Consider the following 21041-nt stretch of genomic DNA (forward strand, 5'->3'; position numbering starts at 1 on the left):
CTAGGGGCCGAGCCTGTGGCGCTCAGTAAAAAAGACAAAAAGGAAAAAAAAAATACACCACTAGGGGCCGAGCCTGTGGCGCTCAGAAAAAAAGACAAAAAGGAAAAAAAAAAATACACCACTAGGGGTCGAGCCCGTGGCGCACTTGGGAGAGTGCGGCGCTGGGAGCGCAGCAGCGCTCCCGCCGCGGGTTCGGATCCTATATAGGGAAGACTGGTGTGCTCACTGGCTGAGCGCGGTGCGGCCGGTCTCAAAAAAAGGACACACACACAAAAAATACACCACTAGACTGAGTCCTGCTATCGCCCTTGACTCTTGGGGGAGAATGTTAGTGTTACTTAATTCTACTACTTGCGTGTAGTTTAGAGAAAAAGGAAATAAGGGAGTAGACGTCAATTTTGATGTCTAAGAAGAATACTATAAAAATAAATTGGATTGGGATTATATTAGAATATTTTTCTTGGCAATGTTTTAATCTCTTCTGCTTTGTTCCTTCTCCATCATTTGGCTGATCTGATCTGTACCAAAGTAGTAGAAAAATAAACAAGGAGGAGTCCATGATATTTTGGGTAATCAAAATTGGAAAGAAAAATGCTTTTAATTAGCACATGGCTTTTATTTTGAAATCAGTCTAAGCCTGGTATGACAAAAGAGCAACATTTCTCTTTTAAAGAAATATTCTCGTTATTTATCATTGTGACAGCCTGTACTTATAGGTATGGAACCAACTAGTATTAATACAAGTAATGCATCATTACTCATTTTCCTGACCTTCAGATGGCCTATTTCAGCTCCCTTGCCAAAGGTTGCACACTAAGTTTTGATTGTAATGTACTGATCATATATAGACCTTCCTCTGGAGGCCTCGTTATGTAATCCTGTCCACAGTCCCCTGAATCTTTTCCCAGTGCCCAGCATGAAAAATTAATAGGAAACATCCATTTCATGTAAATTTCCTTTATGCAATCAGTAACATAAAACTAAGGACCTTTAATAAATAACAAAAGAGGGTTTCAACCCACACCAAGCAAACCTAAACATCTGCTTTCAGTTTGTGCTTTGAAGTTTCAAATTTTCCCATTGAAAAGAAAAAAAAAATCATAACCTTTGTACTGTCAACAATTTCAGTCCCTTAAAAAAGGAAACTGGGCAAGGATAAAAATGCGGTCTGAAGATATGCATATGATAACTAGATTTGGTTTTATCTAGATATTGTTTCAAATCTGACATAACTGATGATTGTTTTCTCTGAGAAATTTCTTAATTATTGCATCGTTTTTTTGAGAATATAAAGATGTAGGAGGACGTTGCAGTAGGAGGGTTTTAGGCACTTTGGGAAACTCAGACATCAAAATATGGAATTCCAAAGTTTTCAGGTTCACAGGCCAGTCTTTTGTTGATGAAGTTGACAATTTCTCTTGGGAGGGATTTAAGATTTCTCTAAATATCTGCTTTGCTCTGTATAAATTGAATTAAGCCATAAGCATATTTTGAATGACTAAAGAAGCTGCTTTTCAATGGGAACGACTGTTGAATTTTGGTAAAGAAGCCTTTGCTGCTATTACTCCTACTACTAAGGTATGCTTATTGAGCATTTAATATAGTCTAGGCTGGAGCCAAACTGCCTAGATGAACATTTATTTATTCCATATGTATTATTTCACTTAATCATCAAAAAAATATTAAAAGCTAGATACTATTATCTCCATTTTGCAGATGTGGAAACTGAGGCACTGAAAGTTAAATAATTTGTTCTCAGTCCACAGGTAAGTAGGCTAGGGAGCCAGGAATCAAGCTCAGGTAATCTGGTTCCAGAAATCATGCGCCTGGTAACTCAGTGGCATAGTTTTCTTCCCTAAATTGACTGTTACTGCCGAAATTACCCAAATTATCTAAGTTTTGATTTTATCAGGATGAGCTATAGCTGCTGTCAAATCAAGACTAAATTATTCGTCAGTGTATTATTAATACTCAAATAGAATAGTAGAAAAAATACATATCTACATTTAGGGTGTTTCTTCCTTTGGGCACAGATGATGTATAAGAATAATCTACTAACTCTTCTCCCATATTGCAAGGAAGAGTCTGAACCTTTCAAAACAGTGAACCCATAATAAAAGTTACTACATCAGTGCTCTGCATTATATAACAGCAATTCATGTGCATGCGAATGTATTTTGCAATGAGACATTTTATACTGCTGAATGCTAATTGGATGCAATTATCTCAATTTTGTTTTTATGACTTTTCTATGCACATAAGGGTGGATTTTTAGCCATCCTTTAAGCAACGGGTGTTAAGAACTCAAGATCGATTTCCAACAGAAACATGGCTTTTTCTTTTACAGAGAATTAAAGCAAAATGGAAAGGGCTGAAGAAGTAATATAGTGAATTACCCAAAGATAGTTTTCTCCTTTAAATAAACATTCTAGTGAAAGATGAAGGAAATAATTAAGCTGCAGAATGGATAATAACAAATGAGTAATTTTCAGATATTAAATAGAACAGTGTGATGAGTTTGAGGTTTCAAAGAATAAAGATTTTGTTTTACCCCAAAATATACTTAAAGTTGGGTAGTTAAAGAAAAACAGAAGTTTCCTGACATACAAAATGTTTGTGTTCATGTGGGATTTATAATTTCAAAGCACTGGGTTACAATATTTTCTCCACAGGCTGCAAACAACTACCCAATTGCATGCTTAAAGATGTTGCTTTCCTTTGGACATTAATAACACACTATGGTTTCAAGGGATCAAACAATGAGGAAGGAAGAGGATTCCAGGTTACTCTGGGCAGTTCTTCCTCATCTCTTTGAGAGGCCCTGTAGAGGAGACTGAATAAATCAGCTTTCCATACTGGATGAGTGCTCGAAGGACCTTTGTTTTGGTTGCGCATTCTGGGAAAAGTCCTGATTCTCATAGTTAAAAACCGCTGTGGTTGGGGCCAGACCGGTGGCGCACTGCTACAGTGCGCCGCTTGGGAGCATGGCGTCACTCCCGCCGAGGGTTCGGATCCCACATACAGACCAGCCGCTCACTGGCTGAGCGAGGTGCGGGAGCAACACCGAGGGTTGCGATCCCGTGGCCAGACACGAAAAAAAGACAGAAAGGAAAAAAAAAATACCGCAGTGGTTTTAAGCCACTGACATTTTAGGATTGTTTGTTATTGTGCCATAACCTAGCCTACCCCGACAGGTACATTTCCTCAGTGTCTTTTGTCCCTAATCTTATTTTCAGTATTTGAAAGTATGCTGTGACCAGAAAAATATTAAGTACCTTGCTGTTCTTTAAGCTTAGTGCCTACAACTTCAGTGAATATTGGAGATGTGGTCCAATTAGCAAAGACAAGGCAGAGGCAGAGTTAAGTGCAAACACTGCGTGTGCACACACACACACACACACAGACACACACAGAGGGAGAGAGAGCAAGAGAGATTAATTGAGAGAGGAATGAAGGGAGGAAGGAGATACAAAGAGAATGCTTTACTGGGAACAGCTAAGATGCCATGACCAAATGCTACTTACCAGAACACTGAAGTCCATTGCCTTTATATCCCTGCTTGCATGTACACTTGAAGGATCCTTGGGTATTGAGGCAATTGGCATGGAGGCTGCACATAGGGGTAGTCACAGCACATTCATTTATATCTAAAAATGTGAACATTCCAGTGAACAACTTTGTGGTAACAGGGCTTGCTGAAAGACCACCCCTTACACTTGAGCAACTCCAGGGCCAACCACTCAACACCCCCAATGAACCAAGTGTTGCCTGAGAACTGAGAGGTGTTCAAGACTCCAGGTACATTGGCAGAGAGCCCTGCCTTTGCCTGATGCTCAGTATGTAAGGAGTGCGCCTGCAGCTCACCTCCCCCACAGCAATTTCATCTCCTGCTTATCAATGCTACCAAAATCTGTAAGATGTTTAGTTTTTTTCCATTTTTCATCTGCCTAATTGAGAACTAAATAACAATATCGGAACATAAATTCTGTAGTGGGAAGGGCTTGAAACTCCTAAAGAATGGAAGACAAGTTTGGCTAGAAACCATTGACATCATCTGAACTTGTAGGCTTAGGCATTTTGTTCAAAAACCATAGGAGAAAGGGCTGGGCTGGTCTGAGCCTGTCTGCTGGATTTACAGGAGGAAAATTTGCTGAATTCCACCCAAGCGAGAGGTTCATTTGTCCTATTCTCCATCCCATGTTCTATATATGCATTTGTAGACATATACACACAAAATAGCCTTTTGTTTTTAATTTAGCCACAAACAGAGCTCAGAAGGAACCTGTGGCTGGCTGGCTAGCTCAGTTGGTTAAAGTGTGGTGTTGTAACACCAAAGTCAAGGGTTTGGATCCTTATACTGGCCAGCTGCCAAAAAACTGGGGTGGCCGGTTAGCTCACTTGGTTAGAGCTGGTGCTGATAACCCTAATTGCTTTTAAAATCTTGAAGATCTGTTTCCTTTTGAAGCTCTCCATGTGAATTACTAGCCTGTCCTGTGGAATCTCCCCTTAGTTATCAGGGAAAATAATTATACTCTGTAATACAGCATCATTGGATTACAGAGCTGGATGGGTCTGCAGAAGGGTGTGCAGTCCAAACCTATGAGAAACATGGATTTTTATGAGCCTGTCTAGGATGGTCTTTGTGTTTGAGAAGATTTGACAAAAGAACTGTGGGGACTTCACAAGATGGTTCAAAACCCAGCAATTGAGTGTTGCCCCAACATGATTACTTAAGATGTGTCCTGGAAAGCCCTGAGTGCAGGGTTGAAAGAAGTCCTATTTTTCCCCAGCGGTTAACTTTCCATGTCATGCACACACCTATGTTACACATGTTAAGTGAATAAGAATCTACAGGAAGCCTGTGTCCCTTCGCTACTGGACACACCCCATCCTACATTATATCAAGGGTGATAGGCATGCATCCAAGGGCTCCCCAAATACCCCACCTCACTTTCTCATTGAAACTTGGAATCCCTTCACTAGAGGATAAATATTTTATTGCACACAGAATAGGCCAATAGCTGACTAGTATCAAAATCTTATCAGAGAGTAATTTTGGTGACTGTGAAAGGGAACATTTTATTTGGAGCTTGAACTATGAAAGGGCTAAAAGAAGAGAGAGAAAAGAGCACATGCCTTCTTTATCTCCTCCACACATTTTTCTAAAGCCACCCCTGATGGAAAGTCTCAGGAGCAGACCACTGAGCTCAAGATTAGACAGGCCTTGTTATACTTCCTTTCATCAAATATAAATACTGCATCACTGTTCCCAGTTTTAGATGAGTTATCTGGAGATACATCAAAAACATACAAAACCAAAACCACATTTAAAAAAAGTCCCACAAAAATCATCTCAAGATATATGCTTCCAGCAGTTATATTCCTCATTTTAAATCTTTATTGACCTGGCTTCATAATTGATGTCATTGGAGTTCCCTAAATGCCAGAAACTTAAAAAATATAACCTTTACTCCATTGTTAAGCTGGTCAGTACAGTAGACTGTTCAACTGATAGACTAAATTGACATCAAAATACTGTATCTGTGGGGAAAGCCAACAGGTTTGGTGAAAAGAGGAAAAAGGGAAACCTTACCTACACAATCATATCGGCCACTGACATATTTCAGTTCGAAACCAACATGACATTTGCAGTAATAGCTTCCAAATGTGTTCACGCATCTTCTATTGTAGGGGCAGACGGCTTTACCAGAGGCACACTCATCAACATCTAGAGTGTAGAACCAGAAGGTGCCGGTGACACTCTGCGCACATGCACGCACTCCCGCACGCATGCTCAATACTCACGCATTCCCGCAAGTTTCATGCTCCGCGCATGCGCATGTGCAGGGTTTTTTTGGGGTTGGGGGGTGCTGATTATCTCTTGCCAACACCATCTCCTCCAGGAAGTGTTCTAGATCCTTTCCAGGCACATGCACAGCTCTTAATGTATTTATATAACTTTTTACCTATTTTTGTTTTAGAGGCATCACCTCGCATTAATGTCACTACTTATATTATCTTCCCTCGTTCTTGTGGGGCAGAAAGCGTGTGGCTGGCATTTGGTACCTATACATTACATGTGTGCTGAGTGAATACATATTTCTCCCAGCTATGTATATTGTATAACATATAATTTTTGAAAATAGATTGAGATTACTACACTTTATGCAAACCAAATACACATTTGAAGTTTGCATTTTGCAAAAGAATTATTTCATTAGCAAGCTCCTCCAAGGCTCCTGCAGTATTGACTCAAATCACAGAAACATGGTTGCAAAGGAATGCAACAATGCATAAATGGAGTCAGGTGTAATTATATAACGATGCCATTTTAGCCAACAAGAGGTGTGCTCCTTTTTTACCAGTGAGAGTCGTGTTACAGAGGGGCCGACAGCTAAGATGACCAACCCAGTAGGTGTGGCGTTGTTCTTTTGGGCCTGTGGTTAAACATGCAAGTTGGTGCTGGCTTATTGTTCCCCTTGCATTCTTAAAATAATAAATAAGTGTTGGACTGACCAAAAATTATTTTTCAGTGACCGCTTTCATGCACATCATCTTTCCCTTCCAATAAAAATGGCACCCAACAAATCAAAGAGGTAGTTGGAAATTTGGATCCAGTTTGGTTAAGAATTAGCCTCGTCATATAAATCTTATTATACTAAAGAGTAATAAACCCTATAAGCCTAATTAAATCTTTGGCTACTCTCAAAGGGTAGAGACAGAATTTTAATTTACATGTGTGCTTAAAAAAAAGTGTTTAACTGATTTAGGACCTACTTGGCTGAGCATTCTAAATGCAGTTTATCAAGTTATATACGTGTAGGATAAACAAACACTCAGCACCTTGACTATTGGAATGAAGAAGTAAGATTATGAAATCATACTTATATTCACTCATTTAAATCAAAGAAGACTAAGAACTCTTTCAACATTCTCATTTGGTCTGGCATCCCTTATTAATGCTATGTGCTCACTTGCTCTAAATATTATGTACGTATATTTGGTACAATATAAGAGTTATGAGTATGCACGATTTGGTGGTTGAACGTAATTCAAATCCACAAAGGAACCAAAGCACGAAGTGAATAAAGTCTGCTTTAGTCACTGAGGGTGCCCTGTGGGTGCCCTACCCATAGTCCCTCAGCACTTAGAATTTGTAAACCTGCCAAAGGCTGCTTGCTGCACTGTGACATTCTGCTCTAATCCCCACCTGGGCCAGGTTCTGGGGGGTCATGCCCTGAAGCAGCCCTCCAATCACTGAAGGGAAGGAGTTGGTGGGGAAATATCGAGCACCCTTGCTCCAAAAAGAAAATTCATAGGCAGCTTCCCCCAGTCTCCTAGATGTCTCACAGATCATTTAACCTTCCCTTCCCAGAGTCACTTCCCTGCTCCTCAGCCAGAGTTTCCTAGGATCACTTCCCACATCAAATACTTGTTCAGGGTCAGTTTCTGTGAAATGCAAAACTAAGACACAAAATAAGACAAGAAAGAGCAAGAGACCACAGTTCTAAGGCATGGATTTGACTAAATTCAAATTTACAAATGAAGGCCTAATATGGTCCTTTAATTAATGTTATGATTTAATCTGCTCATTTTCTCCCATCAGAATTAATTACGTAATACTTAGCTCATACAATTTAGTTTTAAAGACAATGGGAAACTGGTTACATGCTAACTTAACCAAAGTAAAAGGTGTATGCTACTTTCTATAATGTTACATCTAAAAAAATAAGTAAATCTATTTTTTCCCCAGGAAAATATTATCTAGAACCCAGAATAAAGTCCAATGGCCCTTGGGATCTTACTCATTAAATGACAACATACAAGTAGTAGAGTTTCTATTGGATGGTAATTGAAGTAAAATGTGCAGGGTAAACATACTAAAATAAAATCATGTTTATCCATTTTCCACTATGGCATTAGGCAATCCAAAATAATAGAGAAATGTTCTTTCTAGCATCCCAAAGTATGTCTAGAGCATATTTGGCTAGAAATGTCATCTCAGAAATGAAGATAAATCTGTACCTTTTGGAGTTTGCAATGTCTAGTCAACAAGCCAATTGTGATGAACGCAAAAGGAGAAATTCAGTAAAGGGGGACTCAGGGGAGGAGGAGAAGGGGAGGTGATTCCTGATGTTCTACCTAGACACACTCTTCCATTTGGGGCCAGGCGGAGTCCCAAGGATGGACACAGACACCGTGGCCCTTCCTCTGTGTCTTCACAGCCGTACTGGCAGTTTGTCATGGCACATGTCCTAGAATCTGAAAAAGTAGACAAGGATTAGCCTTTCCCTCCTGAGATGATAGAAAGTGCTTATTTAGAAACTATCTTCAAATTCTGGGACATTAAATGTAACACATGGAATGGTGTGATAGGACAAGTTTCATTGCCAGAGTCCCAAATGGAAACCCAAAAGGAATCTGGGCAGGGGTGGTGTCTTGGTGGCCCCTGGGCTGAATCCCACTCATGGTCTGTTTTGTTGGCCAACACGTTGAATTTGACTGTCTTTATGTACAGCATGCACCCCTCAGACTGCATCTTTCTCTCCTCTGTATTTGTTCCGGTCACACCTTTACGTCACCTGGCTAGCCGTCATAGGTTGAAATGTGACCTCTGATGTGGATTCCCAATCTGAGTAATTAGGGTTAAAAAAAATCCATTTTAGAGATCTCTCCATGCATATCTAGCATCAATGAGAGTCACTCAAGTCACAAGACTTGGTCTTTTAGGTGACTATATTAAAACATGTGGCAGATACAGCTAATTAGCTTCCTGAAAGCCATTCTGAACCCCTTTTCTCTTGCTGAAAAGCCAGATATTTCTTTTTGGTTTTTGTTTTTTATTCCCCTAGCTTCCCTTGCAACATTGAGTGGCCATGTGACCCAGTGTGGCCAAACAGATAAAAAGATAAGGCCACTGGAGAATGTGAGGCTTCTGGAAAAGATGTTGCTGCACCATCAAAAGACTAGCATGAAAGTGGCGTTGGTTCATTGCACCACCCCTAGCCCCTTGGTTTTGCCTGCCTTCAATGTGTGTGTGATAGCTACAGCTGGGCGGCCATTGTCACTAGGAGGCCATGAGCATGAGAAGAAAATCAATACTCGGAGGACGGCAGAGACTGAGTCCTTGTTGAGCTCCTCTGGAACTGCTTGCCTCTAACTTTTTTGTAAATGAAGTTGTTTAGTTGGATTTTTTTGTCACTTATTGCTAAACATAACTTACTGCACAAAAATGCATTTTCTTAGCAGGGGTCCAGGATGTGTGGCTCGTAAGTGCATGGGGGCTAAAAAAGACTCATACGGTTCCAGCCCTATGTCCACAACAGGGGAGCATGGTGAAAAATGGAATTAAAAGATAATACAAATCTTTCCTGAACTTTTTGAAGACCCATCCTACCTCCTTCATCCACCCACCTCCATAACATGCCAATCACCTAGCTGGACAAAAGAGACTGCAAGGGGCCAGATAGAATAAAATCAGCATCCAGGAGAGAGGTTTAGGGCTACCTGAACACTTCAAGCTATGAACAGGGAGGAACAGGTAACCTCTAGGTATATAGAAATAGAAATAGCGTACAGGGCTAGAGAACCAAGGTAGTGTAATGAGCACCTGCTGATGGTTATATTACTTGTTTATTCTTTCTTCTTTTCTCTTCAGCTGTCTTCTTTTAATCTTCAAATTAACCTAAATCTATCTTTCCATTTGGGTAAAGATATCTTTTTTGGCACTGACTGGGCTTTCATGGAATGTTTTAGAAACATCATTAGCATATATCTTTTTTAAAATGTTAAGTGATTACTATAAAAGCCTAGATAGTGGTCTCCTCTGGGAAAGGGTGGGGAGAAGAGGTTCTGGCAAAGTTCTCTTTGGTGGTGGTTACAAGGGTGCTTGCCTTGTAAGAATTCGTTAAGCTATGCATGTGTTTCCATGTGCATTTCTGTTTAATTTATAATAATAAGGATTTTTTTAAAAGACCCTATGAATGCCTGCTTTATCTCTTAGGCTTGCTTGCTAATGGAGGATCTAAATGACTGGTGGCGTTGGGGCTCTTTGTCAAGGAGGGACAGGACAAGGAGGAGCCAGGGGAGCAGTGAACTGTGCAGTAGGCAAGACTTTATAACCTTGGGAAAGCCCGAGATGGGCTGGGGAGTCCGTGAGACTCTGCAACCATAGGAAGCTGGCTGAAGGCACAGGCTCTGAGTTTGCTGGGGTCTGCAGGGTGGAGGAAAAGAGATGGGGAGAAAGGCGAGGGGTTGCGGGGGCAGGTGCAGGGAAGACAGGCAGGAAGGGGGAGTTTGCCTTTCAGCTGCAACATAAAACCTGAAAAGCCTCCCCTCTCAATAAATGAATGGATATAGACTCTTACCCTCCCCCAGGATACGGGTTTTTCCTTATCACAGAAGGGCTTTTCTTTTCAGGAATGTGAGTGGGAACGTATTAGCTGCAACATAAAACCTGAAAAGCCTCCCCTCTCAATAAATGAATGGATATAGACTCTTACCCTCCCCCAGGATACGGGTTTTTCCTTATCACAGAAGGGCTTTTCTTTTCAGGAATGTGAGTGGGAACGTATTTCCAATGGGAGTCACTAATCTTTGGGAGTGGGGCAAGGGGCGTGAGAAAGGTAGTTGGTGGGAAGAATTGATGTCCGGAGACAGAGTTTAAATTTATCACCTCCCTAAAACAATATGCTTATTTTGTTTAACATGCTTATTTTCATGCAGAAACCCAACTCATCCCTGTATATATAGAGATACAGAATTAATTTTTCTCCCTAGATTTTTTTTTCCACCTAAAGTAAGTGTCCAGAATAGGCAAATGCATAGAGACAGAAAGCAGATTAGCGGTTGCCAGGGGCGGGGAGGACGGGGAGCAGGTACTGACTGATGAGTACACTTTCCTTTTGGGGTGATGAAGATGCTCTGGAACTTGAGTGTGGTGATGGTGGTACAGCACTGTGACTGTATTAAATGCCACTGAATTGTATATGTTAAAATGGTGAATTTCATGTTGTGTGTATTTTATTATAATTTTTTTTAAAAAAGTAAGTGCCTAAAGATGTTTTAGCTTGGGGCACTGTTAGGAATTTTTGTTGTTGTTGTTGTCAGCTTTTTTTTCAGCATCAAATGGCAAAGCCAAGACTCAAATGTTGACCAAGAGCAGGCCGGCTGCTGAAACTTACTTGTGCACGTGGCGTCTGGCATGAGCGTGTGGCCACTGAGGCAAAAGCACTTGTAGCTGCCGTGTGTATTCACACATCTGTGTTGGCATGGCCGGGGTTGCACTCCACACTCATTCACATCTGTGGGGGCAGTTAGAAAATGGAGACGGGTTAACGGGACCAGAGAGCATCCAGATGGGGAATACTAGACCCCAATCTTGAGAAGGATAACTGGGCTGGCTTCTCTGCACCCCACCACTTACTCGCCTCATCTCCTGCCATAAAATTCCATGTTGAAGGCTTGGTGAGGATGTGGAGCAAATGGAATGATCATACACCATTGGAGGGAACATAAATTGGTACAAACACTTTGGAAAACTGTTTGGCAGAATCTACTAGAGCTAGATATAGACACACCCATGACCTAGCAATTCTAGTTCTTGGTATACATGCAACACAAACATGGATTTGGGCTCACCAAAAAAATGCATACTAAAGTGACCATAATAGCACTATTCTTAATAGCCCCAAACTGGAATTAATCCAAATACCTCCCCACAGAAGGATGGGTAAATGACTTGTATATTCATGTGATGGAATACTATAGAGCAATGAGACAAAAAACTACAGCTACAGGCAACAATGAGGGAATCTCACCGACATGATATTGACTGGAAGCAGCTGGATACAAATAAGTACATACATATGACTCCATTTATATAAAGTTCAAAAACAAGCACAAATCATCTGAGAGATAAGAGGTCAAGATATGGTCCTCTGGTTGGGGGTGGAAGTGACTGGAAAGGGCATGAGAAGTCTTCTGGGGGGCTGTAAAGTTTCGGTGTTTGATGTGGATACTGGTTACATGGGTGTCTGAAAATTCATTGAGTTGTACGTTTTGGATATGTGCACAATTCTGTGTGTATATTACTTGGATAAAAATTAGAAATATACAGTTTAGATATTTCTGCCTTTAATATTATCCCAAGCCGCCTATGACAGATGCTGAAAGCACAGCCTCCTTTCAGTACTTAGTATATGGGGTGGTCCTGCACTGACCAAATTGCCTTGGCTCATGCCCTTCTCGAGGGAGCCCTGTCAGGCAGCCATTGGTAGTGAGTTTGGAGGACAGTATTTAATCCCATGTATAGATGTTCACAGGATGTCATTAAATGATAAAAGAAGGTTACAAAAGTATGTGTACAGATCGATCCCAAATTTGTAAAAAATAAAAATGAATAGAAAAGAAAAAAGCCTGGGAGGTTATGCTCTAAATCAAGAGTGACTTTCTTCTCTGTGTTTTCTTAAAAAAAAATTAAGAACACATAATATTTTTATTAAAATAAAAAATGACACAGAAGGAAAATAAACCTTTAAAAGGGATCGTGGGCAGAGGATCTTGCCTTTGGAAATTTGGTCATGTGGAGGCCTCATATCTTAACTCCACCAAGGAAGACATAGAGAGGAGAAAACAACCAAATTCCATGTAAGACAAAAATCCAGCGTGGCAACAGGCAAAGCGTGTCCTTGGAAATAAAGAAGTGGCTGTTTTCACCTCTGAAAAGATCCTTATGTGGAGATTTTCCAGTGCCCTAGCGGGATGTTTGAGCTCCCTTTTCCATTGTCTACCTCCTCTTCCCTCCCATCTCCCTCACAGACCATCAGCACTTCAAAAGGGGGAGAAATGCTGATGTGACGTAATGGGAAACCCAGGAATACCCTATCACTTGGCACTAACTCAGAGGTGACTCACTCATCTCTTGGAAGGAGCATTTTGGGGAATGACATCAGTTGAGGGCTGAGGCCTGTGGCCATTAACAGCTCTATGTGGTCTTGGATCATGCTGCCATGGGGCAGGGAGGCTGGCGGGGTGACAGACAGCCCTGAACATCAGCCAACTGGACCACTCCCTCAACGTTCATATTTTACTGGGACTTGAATTCTAGCATGGAAAATAATGTCTGTATTCCAAATCTCTTGAGAAGATATCTTGGTACAGAATCCAAAACACATGGAAAAGTAGGTTTTCTGGTGTAAAGCCTCTGGTAAGAGATACAGCGGAGTTATTACATATGGGAGCACGATTCTTGGCGTACCTCTCTCAAGCAGTTGGATGCAGTTCTAAGAAGCACCTTTGGGGCTCTGGCCTATATGCTGGTGGTAGGACAGAGAGATTCAGAGATTCCTCTCTGAGGCTACAGGACTGTCAGCTATTTCGGGGTATGTGGCTAACCTCTGGGCTTGGCAGCAAGGGCTGGGAATGGTAGAGTTGAGTGGGAGCCTGCCCTTCTCCAAAACTCCACTCTCCCTTTTTCTAGAACCCAGCAGCCTTTCGATTTGCTGCTGTTTGCTCAACTTCATTATATAGGACTGGGGACACTTTCTTAATTATTTCAGGTTTCTTTATACCAGGTTTCTCAACCTCGGAACCGTTGACATTTTGGCCTAGATCATTCTTTGCTTTGGGGACTGTCCTGTGCAGAGTAGGATGTTTAGCAGCATCCCTGGCCTCTACCCACTAGATGCCTATAGTACCCCTTATCCAGTTGTGACAACTGAAAGTGTCTCCAGGCACTGCCAAGTGTCCTCTAGAGAAAAAAATTACCCCAGTCGAAAATCACTGATCTATAGCAAAAACCAGAGCCCTTGCTCCAATAAGATATTTTTATTCACCATAATGTTTAGAGCAGGGTTTCTCAGTCTTGGTGCTATTGACATTTAGGTCTGATCATTCTTTGTTGTGGGGGCTGTCCTGTGCTCTGTAGGATGTTTAGAGCACCCCTGGTCTCTACCCACTAGAAGCCAGTAGCACACACCCTCCAAATGTTCAGACATTGCCAAATGTCCACTGGGGTAAGGTTCCCAGATTTAGCAAACTAAAATACAGGTGACCAGTTAAATTCAAATTTCGAATAAATGACTAATTTTTTCTTAGTATATGTATGTCCCATATGATATTTGGAACATACATATACTATAAAATTATTTGTTATTTATCTGAAATTTAAATTTAACTGGGCACCTGTATTCTCTCTGGCAACTCTTCCTGGGGACACAATCACTCAGGTTTGAGAACCACTGTTCTAGATACTATAAATAAACTTTTAAGTGTCTTCAGATAAATAGCCTAGGACAAAAGTCATAAATTGTCTTTCCAATTAAAAACTGGGCAAAGGAGCTGAATAGACATTTTTCAAAGGAAGACATACAAATGGCCAACAGGTACATGAAAAAATGCTCAACATCATTAGTCATCAGGGAAATGCAAATTAAAACCACATTGAGATACCACCTCACCCCAGTTAGAATGGCTATAATCAAAAAGATGGTGAATGACAAATGCCGATGAGGGTGTGGAGAGAAGGGAACACTCCTACACTGTTGGTGGGACTCTAAATTAGTACAACCACTATGGAAAACAGTGTGGAGGTTTCTCAAACAACTACAGATAGATTTCCCCTATGATCCAGCAATTCCACTTCTGGGTATATACCCAGAGGAATGGAAATCATCATGTTGAAGAGATACCTGCACTCCCATGTTCATCAGAGCTCTGTTTACAATAGCCAAGACATGGAACCCACCTAAATGTCCATCGATGGATGACTGGATAAGGAAACTGTGGTATATATACACCATGGAATACTACTCTGCCATAAAAAAGAATGAAATTCTCCCATTTGCAACAGCATGGATGAACCTGGAGAAACTTATGTTGAGTGAAATAAGCAAAGCACAGAGGGATAAATACCACATGTGCTCACTCATATGTGGGAGCTAAGAGAGGAGGGAAGAGAGGAAAGAAAGAACACAGTGGTGTGTTGGACTTGCGGATGGAGAGAACATTCCTTGGGCTACAAAGTGGAGTCGGGGGGAGGGAGAGGGGAAGGGAGGTTGGGGGATAATTGGGTGGGGGACATGGGTACAAGTGCAATTTGTGGTAATGGGCATACGGCTAGTATGAATCTGGCCCCCACATCATGAGCACGAGGGGTGACAATCAGCTTTGTATCTCATGAATATTCACAACCAAATATATATATATATATCAATTACAATACAAAAATGCACATCATTCAATTTCTGACAATTTCATTTTTAGATATCTATCCTCCAAAAATACTCACTCAAAAGTGCAAGGATATGTGTAGAATGATGTTTGATTTAGCACTGTTTGTGACGGCAAAAAATGGGAGACAACATAAATAATAATGGTTAAATAAAGCATTTTTAGTATACATGATAAAAGTATTCACACCAGGAACTAAGATGCAGCCTTACAACATATGAGGAAGCTCTGTATGTGCTGATATGTAAAGATGTCTGTGAGAAATATTTATGTTTGTATTATCATAGAAAAGAGCTTCAAGGATCTAGGGCAAACTTAACTATGGTTATAAGAAGGATTAGAGGTGGAGACTCACTTTTTAATTTACTTCCTTTTGTATTGTTGGGATTTTTAAATTAAAATGTACATAATTTAGGTAGTTGAGAAAAACACAATAAAATTACTTGTTTAAAGAAAAAGGAAGGCTTTTTATTGGGCATCTTGACAAAAACATCAAAATTTCTACATTTTTCAAGGAAAAGCAATTGAAGAATCTCATACTGAAATCACCTTCATTTGAAGATTCGACTTAAAAAAAAAAACCTAAGAAATCCTGCGCACCATATGGTGTCACAAACCTCGCTGCAAGGATCAAGTTTGTAGTATGACCCTGGGCTGTGGTACTGACCTTGACTGCAAGTTTTCCCGGTGTATCCTGGAAAGCATCTACATTTGTTGGGTCCCACACACTCACCAAACTTGCATCCAGGTTCGCACGTAGCTGTGGGAGGAAAAGATGTCTTGATAGAAGAACAGGAGTAGTTAGGACAGTGAAATGCATTCATGTCAAACTTAGTGGCCCTCTGTATGGCACAGAACTCGTGGGGACGTGTAGAGTTCCTCTCTAGTCTGCTTTCACCTTTTGGATGAATGAGATCACCCCCTACAGCCCACATCCAACACACGCAAGTTTATTGTGACTGCACAGCACTACCACACCTTCAGTGTTATTCAAAGAAATATAAAGCCTCCCAGACCACAGTCAGCCAGTTTTTCATGTAAACACAAAACATTTAATAAAAGAGGAGTGATGTTTGAACTGGAAGAGACTCCAGAGCAACCGTGGAACAAGTGCCAAGGTCCCTTCTCTTTTTTCTGTTTCTTGCCTCTTTATTTCTCCTCCATATTTTCTCTCCTATTTTTCTTTTGAATGATCAATATCTTTTTAATGATGTGCATTATCAGTCAAACTGAACAACTCACAGATTGGTGTTGGGAGGTGCTACATCCAGCCCTAAGGATGGGAACGAAAGCATCACGATGATGATGGTGATGATGGTGATGATGGTGATGATGGTGATGATGATGATGATGATGATGATGATGGAGGCATGAGAAAGCATGACGAAAGCAGGATTTGTTTTTCAGGTTTATTCACTTCTGAATTCCTACACTTGACACAAAGTAGGCACTTGATAAATATGTGTTCAATGAATAAAGTGGTGGCAGAAACAACAGGGATAGGATGTTGTAACTGACTGAGTCGGGGGCAAGAAAAAATAGTCAAAGATGATGGATAGTTTCAGTCCAGCTCACAGGGAGGAGATAAGGAGAAAAAGCAATATATAGAAAAAAAGGGAAATGGGAACACCCTAAGTGAAAGGGAGAGGAAGAAAAAATAACGAGTGAGAGAGAAAGGAGGCACGTAGGGTATCCAGGGTTCTCAGCAGTTTCTGGATCTAGTCGGAGCTCCGGAAATAGCCACAGTGTGAAAGAATAACTCAGCAATTGTCCAGGAATGCTGCTTACTTCTCTGCCCATCAATTCCCCTGGTTCATAGTAGGTCCACCTCTCAGCAAGCCTGTTCCTAAAGATCCCAACACCTTTCTCTTCAAGCCCAGACCCTAGTTTTTGTTAATACCACCATTCCTTTCCCAGTTACCTAGACTCAAAAATCTCAGCCATCTCTATTTTTTTTTTTTTGTCCCCAAACCAACCAGTTACAATGTCCTATCCCTGTTTCTACCACCAATTTATTCATTGAACAAATATTTATCTAGCTAATGGGAACTGCCTTGCTCACAGATACCTGGGAGATTACACAGAACCCTTCCCTCACCCTGCTTTTCCCTCTGCAGCCTGTGACTGGTGCCTCACTGATGCAGGGGTCTAGCAGCCTAGTTCCTAGTTTCCTGGAAGGACAAACTCTGTGGTACAATTAATACCCTAGAGGTCCTTGTGAGATGAGGTGGAAGCTAGACTTCTCCTGAAACCACATTTCTGCCTAGCTTCTTCCTCTGATTTCCCATTCCCTTACAGATTTCTCCTAAGAGCACCCCTCAATAGAATATTTGTACAAGAATTCCCTTTTCAGGCTCTGCTCCTAGGAAACCTGATGTCAGAGGCAACTTTAAGCTGATATTCCAAAAGCATAGCTCTGATCATGCTACTCCGTGCCCGGAAGTCATCACACAGTCTTCGATGCCTCCTGAACACAGGACAGGTATCATTGCCAAGTTAACCCACCATGATCTGGCCTCCACCTTCTTTCCCAGTCTTAGTTTACACATTCCCTAGACATAGGCAACACTATGGCCAAACTATATTGCCTGCTGTTCTCTGGACCTATCTTTCGCTGTTTGCCTCTTCCCATTCATTGTTTCCCCTCCCTCCTTCTTGTGGTACCCCTCCCCCGCCCTCCAGTGGTTAATATCCTCCCCACCCTTCAAGGACCACCTTGCATGGCTCCTTCTTCTAGAAGCCTTCACAGATTTCTCCAGCCACATATGAACTTCTGCTCAACTTTGAGAACTCCACAGAACACGGGCAGCCTCTCCTGTGCAATTGCTGCTTCCATCTTACTAAATAATTAGCATATATTTGGCTTGAGTCCTTGACTTCTACCTACTACTTGGTTCTGAGTGTCTTCAGGACAGGGGCTTAAACATTCATTGTTGTTTCTCCTGCAGTGTTTAATATAGTGCTATGAACATGTCAGATATTAAAATATTTTTGAATAATGAATAAAGTAATAGATGTACAACTTTTAACAGGGGAACATTTTATGGTCCTGGACAAATCATAGGGAAAAAATGCTTCCCCCACAAAGTTTTTCCACTTTTAGAGACAAAAGACATAGAATTTATTTTCCAGCATCTATTTTGTTATGGATATGTACTTGGAGATTCAGTCTTAAATTCAGACATTAGAAAAATAAATCTTTTATTTTCTTAAGCCCTGAAGACCTCTGAATGTTCCCTGGAAACCAATTTGCAATGTGGTCCAGACAGAAAAGCCCAGAATAAATGCCAAATAGAACATAGGAGAAATGGTGAATAATATCCCGGCTATAAGGTCAAAGTTTCAGAAAGATGTTTTCAATTTACAGTATCTTTGGATCTGTGACTTGAACAGCCAATCTATAGCAAAGAGAAATTCAGTTTGTGTCTACAATGGCCTGAGATTGAAGCGTGCTTTAGACAAAGTAAAACTCTCTTGTTCAGTTCTCCCCCAAACTCTTCCATCTGCAACTTTTAATTAGGGATTTGTTCGTGGGCAACTCTTTATTGCATTTCTCTAAAGTGACACCCATTTTAAGGCTAATGATATCAAGTTGATGAGACTGTGTCCTGGGAGCAGATTTACATAGGGCAGAGGCCAAGGGCTAGAAATCTCCAGCATGCATGGAGGCAGAGCCTCCACTGGAATGAAGGGCGATTAAATGGATGGAGAGAAAGGCCTGGGCGAGCTGGGACCTCAGAGCCTGGGGTCTGGCTCTGCTTATTTGGGCAGGTTGACTTGCGTCCTTATTACCACACAGCCCACACTCAGGCTTAGAAACCAGAAACCCAGCAATCAAGGACTAACTATCTGTTATTTGGTGCTTCAAGGAAAATATGACTTTACTGTCAAGAAGGACCATGCCAATTGGATAAAATACAATACAGATTTTAGATATAAAGATCATTGCAATTTAAAACCTGAACATTTGACTGGGGCAGTAGGGGTACTGACAATCTTTTCAGCTTGCAAAACTTGCATAGTGAGCATTTTGCTTGAACTCTCTGCACTTGTTCTTTTAACATCTTGCTTTAAATTCTTTCTTGCCCATGGTATTATAAAGTCCACGAAAACATTGAGAATGTGATTGGCTGCATGTACCATGGCCAAAATGCTTTGATCCAGTTACAGAATAGCCTTTCCAGAAAGCCAAAGCTTGTCCTCATTTATTTGCCAGCAACATGCTGGGTCTTACAAGTTTTATGGCAGCAGGGGCTGAGGTTTGTGCGACTGTAAGAGAGATTCCAAATCATGTGTCTCACGTGATTTTTGCCCCTTTCCACCTGACTGACTTCAAATAAAAATGTGTTATGTTGGGCCAGCCCGTAGCTCACTCGGTAGAGTGCGGTGCTGATAACACCAAGGCCACGGGTTCGGATCCCATATAGGGATGGCCGGTTGGCTCACTGGCTGAGTGTGGTGTTGACAACACCAAGCCAAGGGTTAAGATCCCCTTACCGGTCATCTTTTTTTTAAAAAAAAAAAATGTGTTATGTTGTGTCTAGAAAGAGAATAAAGCCACACTTGATCCCCCGTCACCTGGAAGTCCGTGATGAGAGTTATTAGTCCTTTTTGAACCAGTGGTAATTTATGAGGTACTTTCTTTGTGTGCCAAGTGATGAGCTCACCCTTTAATGTTTACACTCCTTACCCTCTGGGGGAGGTATTACTCCCCCTATATTGCAGAGGAAGAAACAGAGCCTAAGAGAGTTTACCTACCTTGTCCAAGGTCACATACATCAGTCTAGTTCTCAGTGCCCTTGATCATGACACTATAAATCCAATCAGGATGAGGATCCACCCTTTTTACTGACACAGGTACCAAGGGGATGTTCTAACTTTCTTTATCAAAGTGGGCAATGGTGATCTTCATTTTTTCTACAATCTTCGTGCTCTCACCATCTCATCACAAGGAAACTGTGATGGCAGAAGGTTTTGCATAATTTGGAACATGTGGGTACAGTATCAATGTCTTCTACTGTTTCATGGATTTCAGATATTATCCAGTTCTTCCCTCACCTATGATCAGTCCACATATTTTTGAACCAGCTAAAGAGGAAGAGGCTGGGGCAAGGACAGACCAGCAAAAAGAAGGTAGCATTGTCATTCCTAAAAATAGCTGACATATTAGTGCTTTTATGGGACATACAGGAGTGTTACTATCCCATTTAACAGATAAGGGACTGAAGTTCAGCTATATGCCACCTGCTGGGGACACAGGGACAGTGAGACCAGATTCCACACTGAAAGAATGCACTTCTGGCCAGATGGTCAGCTAGGAGGAATGCAGATTTGATTCCTCTACACCACAAGTGTTGGTCATTATGCAAAGTCATATAAAACCCCAAACAAGGCAAAACTCTATGCTTATCTCTGCTGTCCTCAACCATTTTGAAATTATCAGAGGCTTCTGTTGGGGTTCCTAACACATGGTCTGAGAAACATTGTCTAAGGCAAATTATGGTTCCTTAGTTCACAATATGTACAAAAGAATAGGAAAAATATTCAAAATCTTTGCATATATGCATGTGTCCCTTGAAATCATTTAGAAATTGACATTACAAACTTTAAAAATGTGAGTAACAAATATATAAGGTAAAAGACTTACTTTTTATGTCTGAAACCTACTGATTGGGTTATTAATAATTAAAAGTATATTTCATTAGAAATCAGTTGGAAAAAACTATAATTAGAAAGAGGAATTTATTGGCCTGTTTTTGCCCATCCCAGTTTCTCCAGATTTAAAAAAAAAAAAAAAAAAAAAAAAAAAA

The 21041-nt window shown here is 41.0% G+C and overlaps 1 protein-coding gene across 1 annotated transcript in view; it reads right to left on the reverse strand.

Moving 5' to 3' along the window:
• The window catches only part of EGFL6 (EGF-like-domain, multiple 6), a 59137-nt gene that overhangs the window by 18456 nt on the left and 19640 nt on the right, over window positions 1-21041 (reverse strand). The window contains exons 3-7 of the mRNA XM_008571963.1: window positions 15899-15991; window positions 11184-11303; window positions 8143-8262; window positions 5594-5728; window positions 3525-3647 (exon numbers count right to left, since the gene is read on the reverse strand). Of these exons, the coding sequence (XP_008570185.1) occupies window positions 3525-3647; window positions 5594-5728; window positions 8143-8262; window positions 11184-11303; window positions 15899-15991 (591 nt within the window). The remainder of the gene's footprint in view (window positions 1-3524; window positions 3648-5593; window positions 5729-8142; window positions 8263-11183; window positions 11304-15898; window positions 15992-21041) is intronic.

Source organism: Galeopterus variegatus, unplaced genomic scaffold (assembly GCF_000696425.1).
Source record: "Galeopterus variegatus unplaced genomic scaffold, G_variegatus-3.0.2 Scaffold738, whole genome shotgun sequence".
Taxonomy (NCBI): domain Eukaryota; kingdom Metazoa; phylum Chordata; class Mammalia; order Dermoptera; family Cynocephalidae; genus Galeopterus; species Galeopterus variegatus.